Source organism: Benincasa hispida, unplaced genomic scaffold, assembly GCF_009727055.1.
Source record: "Benincasa hispida cultivar B227 unplaced genomic scaffold, ASM972705v1 Contig207, whole genome shotgun sequence".
Classification (NCBI taxonomy): Eukaryota; Viridiplantae; Streptophyta; class Magnoliopsida; order Cucurbitales; family Cucurbitaceae; genus Benincasa; species Benincasa hispida.
In genome coordinates this window covers 227,458-234,741 of record NW_024064645.1, presented here as the reverse complement: position 1 = coordinate 234,741, position 7,284 = coordinate 227,458, and the positions used below count along the sequence as shown (strand labels likewise).

The 7,284-nt window shown below is 36.1% G+C and overlaps 1 protein-coding gene across 4 annotated transcripts in view; it reads left to right on the top strand.

Annotated features, from left to right (window-relative positions):
* The first annotated feature begins 1,509 nt into the window (after positions 1–1,509).
* Positions 1,510–7,284, top strand: part of LOC120069080 — a 35,993-nt gene continuing 30,218 nt past the window's right edge. The window contains exons 1-4 of one of the 4 annotated variants that reach the window (XM_039020760.1): positions 1,510–1,885; positions 1,968–2,020; positions 4,221–4,280; positions 4,387–4,444. In XM_039020760.1, the coding sequence (XP_038876688.1) occupies positions 1,561–1,885; positions 1,968–2,020; positions 4,221–4,280; positions 4,387–4,444 (496 nt within the window). In that variant the 5' untranslated portion in view covers positions 1,510–1,560. Of the gene's footprint in view, positions 1,886–1,967; positions 2,021–4,220; positions 4,281–4,386; positions 4,465–7,284 lie in introns of all 4 variants that reach the window. The other 3 variants (XM_039020756.1, XM_039020757.1, XM_039020759.1) reach the window with 3 other exon arrangements.

Sequence of the window (7,284 nt, the reverse complement as noted above, 5' to 3'; positions counted from 1 at the left end):
AAGAAATGAATGTGAATTATGAGAGAGAGAATATATGAAATTTATTATTAGGGATAGATAATATATGCATGGGAGAGAGAGAGTACGCATGAAGGATAGAGAGATAAATATATATATATATATATACACCAAAGAAATATGAGAACTATATGAATTAATAGGAGAGGTCATAATCTTAGGGTACAAAAATGGAAGTAGTCGAAAGGACTTGATGATCATTAGAATTAAAGTGAAGGGCATGAAAAGTGGTTTTTCAATCATTTTTCTTTTGTCCCATTTCGGAAAATTTAGTAATATTTAAAGAATATAAAGATCAAAACATGCTAGATGTGAGTCTAAAATATGTCGGTGGTAGAATTATACCTCTTTCACCACATATGTAGCAACCTATTCGTTGGGTGAAAAAGAATTAATTTTTTAACCCGATTTATTATAAATTAAATGTTTTATTTTACCAATTTATGAACGTTTTCTAGATAATTTGTAAAAAAAGCACAGATCTGTATATATTTTAGTGATATTTTTCTCATCAATTATGAGTGACTTTTCTTTTAGTTCTAGTTCATTTTTTGGCACGTGCACACTTGAAAGGAACAACCGACATAGTAATTAGCATCCAGGTCACACCGTAATTGTTTTCAGGATAGTGGTTCCTCCACGGCGCAACAACTTTTCACAACATCGGTTCTAACACAAATGATAGAATATGTGAGAACTAAATTGTAAATAGTATGAAAATAGGGAGACCAATAGGTTTGTTTGTAAAAAATGAAATTTTCAAGATATTAACGTAATATGTGTCTATTCTTCTAGTATTCGATATAGAAATTTCAATTTTAAATCAATAATTATATTAATTAAAATCCTAAACTTTTTATAATTGTATTTACACCCTCTTTTAAATTTGGATAAAAGAACATCATATCTAACTTAAAATTTATTAATTAAACTCTAAATATTGTAAGTGAATCGACTTAGATATTTTAGATAAATAGTTAATAAAAATTTCCTTCCTGTACTAACAATAATGCTTCATTTTTTTGAAGGTAGAGGCAACAAAAAAAATTATCTATAGATCTTGGTTGAAACTTGTCAAATAGGTAGAGACAACCGAAAAAAGAAAGAAAAGAAAACCCTATCCAACTAACATAAGAACGAAAAGAATAAAATAAAATAAAAATTGAAAAACATATATTATGTTTCAAAGGGTCCTGCAAATGAAATAAAACAAATCATCAAGTAGAATTATTTTTGTGGAAACAAAACAAAAAAGTGAAGTTCAAGGGTTAAAAACTCATGTTTGATCTAATAAAATTATATTAGATAATTAGATAAAAAAAATTTAAAACAGTTAAGACATTTGGGTAAACATTTAATTTTTTATTTTTATTTTTAAAAATTAAGCTTATTTAAAATTCTTAACCAAATTACTAAAATAAAAAAAAAAAAAACAAAATACTCATCAAAGAAATCTAAAATAAGACGAAACAAAGTTTTTAATAGGTTGGTCCTTTAAAATAAAAATTGAAAAAGTAGAGAAGGGGTTGGATAAAGAAGGAAATGGCGTATGCAGTTGCTCCTCAAATGGCGTATGCTGTTGCTCCTCAAATTCACTCACGTCCATGGAGTTTCGGATTTGTATCATCTATAGGTTCAAGTAATGGTTACCTATCTGGATCACTAAACTTGAGGAAATTCCAGAGCGATGTACCATATTCCTCCGTTGGAAGATTGACAAGGGCCACCGGTGAGGCCAGCTTTCGGAGGGTTGAGGACGAAGAGGAAGAGGAAGTATTTCAAGTCTTGACTGCTGTAACTAGCAACTACAATGACATTGTAATTGTAGACACTCCCAAATCCAGAATGCTGCTTCTCGATTCTTCTAGTGGGTCTCCCTTATCTTCAATTTTGTTTCTCCAAAAGGGGAATTCATACCTTCTAAAACTATGCTCACATTGTTGACGCAGATAACGTCCACAGCATTCTTTATAAGGACCAGATGTGGACAGGTTCTTACTGGGTCGGTAAACTAAACTTGGTCTCTTCGCACCAACCTAAAAACTATAAGGATGTTATCTTCAAAGAAAAAGAAACAATTAAAGTTTTTCAATCCTCTCTTTCCCTTCCCTTCCCTTTAAATTTTTATATCGTCCCATGACTGTGTTTGATCTCAATTCAATATGGATTTCAGTTTCCCTTTTTTTTTTTTTTTTTTTTTTTTTTTTTTTTAAAAAAAAAATGTTGGAATGACTTTCTAAAGATATATTTTAAGCATTTAGAAAGTCATTCCAAATATGTTCTTCAAGTTGCTACCACATTTGTTAAGGTTTATTCTATCTATTTGGCAGCCTGATGGCTTTGGATCCCTTGGTTATGGCTATGAGGAGTTTTGCTTCTCCGTTGTCTTTATTTAACTGCATATTTTCGGTCCATCTAAAGTTGTTGCTCTTTCTCAGTGTTCGGAGTGGTTTTGCCTCAGTCAAAGATGCTAGTCTGGATGTTTTGTTGGTTTTGTTTGCTGTCTTAGAGGGCTGTGTTAATTTCCGTTTCAGCTTGGCCTACTGTCTTTTGTGTAAAGAAGTTTTTAGCGTTTTTTTAGTAGCTTTGGTCTTCTTGCTGGCTTAAAGCATTTTTTTAGGCGCCCTTGTATTTCTTCCTTTTATTTTCTCTTTGTTGCAGCTATTTTGTGTGTTGGTCTGTGTTTCTAGCTCATCTGGGTTGAGTTTTGGCCTTTATTAGCTTTCTTTTTGTTTTACTTTTATCTCCCTCGGAGATAGCATCTTTGAATAATTCTCGTCCTTTTCATCGATCAATTGAACTTTGTTTTTTGTTATTAAAAGAAAAGTGCAAGGTGGTTTCTATCCCTCTTAGTTTAGTTCATGGTAATTGGGATTTTTCTCTTTTGTCGTCAAAGTTGTAAACTAGATGAATATAGATTATTGTTGCATTTGTATAAGCGAAGAGGTTGAAGAGGTCCCTCTTCAGCGTTGTCGGAGTTCTTGCAAAGCCATCCTCGAGTGGAATGAAGAAGAGTGAGAAGTTTGAAGTGTTTAAGGGTGTTATATCTTACACGTATATAGGGTATTAGAAAACTCATGTCAAATGAGTTATAAAGTTTCTTCGACAATAACATCCCAAGTTTTAAAAAGTGAAATCCCGTGAAACAAACATGAATGTTAAATGTCTGTTTGAAATCTCATGGCAAATACTTGAAATAAACAAGCTCTTAGGCTACATCAATTATGTATCAGAGCGGATGTCTGAACCAAGATTGATTGCCGTCGATGGTTGATCGGAAAACTCTTGACGATATCAATCGCAAGAGGGAGCTTTGTGAGCTATGCTTGTTGCCAAACAATGTACACCTAATTACAAGGTGGACCTTTTAAGGTAGAATATTTTAAGAATCGTTCAAGACTAGAAAATACTCTCTTGGTTATGAAAAATGACTTGTATAGGTGGAAGCCTATTCAAGAACTCCCATCACTTCCTACTACAGTTTTTTTCCCTCTCTCTTTTATAACAACGACAACTTCATTGAGATTAAAAATGAAAGAATACACTGACATACAGAAAATTCCAGCCCATAAAAACAAGAGCTCATCCAGAAGAAGGGACTCTAGTTGTACAAAATAGAACCTATAGAATGGTTATAATAGGTCTTCAAAATCGAAGCTCGAAGGGAAGTGTGAAATCTAACAAGGATCAAACATCACTAGGATCCCTTTCCAACCTTTTAAACACTTGATTATTCCATTCACACCTAGCAAGCCATAAAAAATGACCCTTCTCATGACCATTATAAAAGGTCTTTTTGTTTTACTTTTATTGAGTTTGTATCTTAAACATTTCATCCTTTTCATTAATGCAACGTTCGTTTCTTGTTAAAAAAAAAATTCTTGGATGAGAGTAAGGTTGTTGGAATTTTCTTAAAAACCCCAAATGAGCATATTCTATTGGCTAAAACTTTATTTCAACGTGAAATCATTTAAAAAAGCACTAATATTTAGTCAATTTATCCTTATTTAATTTTCTTTTATGTTTGGTCGTGTAATTCTAAGGATTCTATTTCAAAATCCAATAATTCTCTTGTCTCCCCAAGTTATACTTTCTTGGGCTAAAAAACGTTAATTACCAATTCTCTTGTAATTTTCTATATTTTTTTTTATATTGTGAATTTATTTCTACTACCGATTGCTGTGTATTTTTGCATCTTGTAGGATGAGTTTGTTAGCCTGCCAGCTATTATTCCGGAGGGGCCAATTGCTATATTTGGCTTGGTACATCGGTTCATTCTGCAATACTGATGTTCCTTTTGATAATAAATATGAAACTTTTCTATATCAAATTACTGGTTTCATCTGAAATTTCATACTGTTTACACAGGGAGGGGGGACTACTGCCCATTTGATGCTTGCTTCATGGCCCTCGTTGCAGCTTGAAGGTTGGGAGATTGATGGAATCGTAAGCTAGATTTGGTTTCTTTACCTATCAGTCTCTGAAAATTCAGAAGTTGGGAAATAATATAGATCATCTCTATGGAACTTCCCATTCTTTTCTTTCTCCTTTGGGGTCGTGTATTGTGCGGGAAAGAAAGGAATAGGTATCCTCAACTCATGTTACTATTTGGCGTTGATATCTTAAACCACCAAAAATTTTAGAATGAAGAGTTGGATTTAACTATAGCATAGAGATGAGCAATTTTCATAAGTGATAGAGATTCATTTTCAGTTGAGTAAAATTTGATAGAGAAGTGTTGCTCCATGACCATATTTTCCACTTGAGCATTGAACCTTGTTCCAGACAAGAGATGTAGAATCCATACCCGTTCCCACATCATTCCCATCCTCTTTCCCTCGGTTTAAACACCTCTAAATGAATGGTGAGGGGAGACTGTGGAACAATTTCCTTGTTCAAGGACTTCTGTTAGATGACATAATTAAATTTACCTTCACCCACTAGCTTAAGCCTTTGGGTCTCTTCAAGAAAAGAAAACACCAGAGTTACGTGGAAAACCCTAGACCAAGGAGAAAAAACCACGATAAGAGTTTTTTTATTTTTAATTCAGATACACAGTACACAATACAGGAACAGGTATAAATAACCAAATAATGAGAAACCCTAGACTGATAAAAGACAAAAACGCCCTTAGGGCTAAAATATAATTTCAACACCCCCCCTCAAGTTGGGGTGTAGATGTCAATGAGACCCAACTTGCTAACACAGGTGTCAAAAGTCTGTCTGGGTAAACCTTTGGTGAGAACATCCGCAACTTGTCGACTGGACGGAACATAAGGAATGCAAATGCTACCGTTATCTAGTTTTTCTTTGATGAAGTGTCGGTCAATCTCAACGTGTTTGCAACTGTCATGTTGAACCGGATTGTGTGCAATATTAATGGCAGCCTTGTTATTGTAGTAAAGTCTCATCGGGTCATGACTTTCTTGATGTAGATCTACCAGAACCTTCTTCAACCAAATCTCTTCACATATACCCAAGCTCATAGCCCTGTATTCGGCTTCGGCACTGCTTCTAGCCACGATGCCTTGCTTCTTACTTCTCCAGGTAACTAAGTTTCCCCACACAAAGGTACAGTATCCTGAGGTAGATTTCTTATCTGTAATAGAACTGGCCCAGTCAGAATCTGTGTAGGCCTTGATACACCTTTTATCATGCTTTTTGAAAACCAAGCCCTTTCCAGGAGAAGACTTCAGATACCTCAGGATTCGTGTGACTGCCTCCATGTGTCTTTCATACGGAGCCTGCATGAATTGACTGACCAAGCTAACTGCATATGATATATCAAGTCTGGTATGTGACAGATATATCAGTTTCCCCATAGGCCGTTGATATCTCTCTTTGTTTACAGGAACATCATCTGCTGACTCTATCAGATTGAGGTTGACTTCTGCAGGTGTATCTGCAAGTTTACACCTTGTCATTCCAATCTCTTTCAACAAATCGAGTGTGTATTTCCTCTGAGACACTGAGATCCCTTCTACTGATCTTGCTACCTCCATTCCTAGGAAATATCTCAAGGTACTGAGATCTTTTATCTCAAACTCATCTGCCATTCATCGTTTCAACCTATCAATTTCTGCTGAATCATCTCCTGATAGTATAATATCATCAACATAGACAATCAATATTGCTATTTTTCCTGGTGCTGACTTCTTAGTGAACAAGGTGTGATCTGAATGCCCTTGAACAAACCCCTGAGATTTAACAAGGTGGTGAATCGATCGAACCAAGCTCTAGGGGACTGCTTCAGTCCATACAAGGATTTTTTTAATTTGCACACCTGATTGCCAAATTGTGCTTCAAAACCTGGAGGTGGGTTCATATAAACCTCTTCTTCCAGTTCACCATTCAGGAACGCATTTTTCACATCCAACTGATGGAGAGGCCAGTCTTGATTAACAACCATAGAAAGAAGGACATGAATAGTGTTAAGTTTTGCCACAAGTGAGAAGGTTTCTGAGTAATCCACTCCATACGTCTGAGTGAATCCTTTTGCAACCAATCTGGCCTTATATCTGTCGAGAGTTCCATCTGACTTGTATTTGACAGTAAAAACCCATTTGCACCCTACGGTTTTGTGACTTCTCGGAAGACTAACCAGATTCCATGTTTTGTTATTCTCAAGGGCCCGCATTTCCTCCATAATTGCACCTCGCCATTCAAGAATTTCCAGAGCCTTGTACACATTGCCCGGAATTATCACATTATTCAGGCTGGTGGTGAAAGCTCTAAATCTCGTAGACAGATTACTGTAAGACAAGAAGCTTGTCATAGAGTGTTTGGTGCACGACCTAGTACCTTTTTGCAGAGCTATTGGCAAAACCAAGGTAGCATCAACCTTAATCTCATTGGTCTTGTCAACCTGTTGATCTGTACCCAACTGTTGTTCATTTTTAGTCCCCTGAGCACCACTGGGCGCTTCATTACTGCCATCATCCCTGACTTCACTGTCATCATCCCTGACTTCGCCTGAGTCCCCTATATCACCTTCAACATACTCATTGTCATTATGACTAGGGGTACTTTGAACCTAGGCTGGTTCCGGTTCTGACTCTTGAACACCTTCCGGCGGAGCAACAGGGGAAACAATTTCGGGAACTATTTCCTTTCAGAGATGCTTCCTATAGTAGGTTATCCAAGGCACTTGTTTTGTAGGGAGGAAGGATTGGCAAAATTCCTCGCGGGGTCGGGTTCCCGTGGGGCGGGGAATCCCCGGTTTGACCGGGGATGGGGTCAAACTGGGGAATTTTTTCAGGGCCCCGT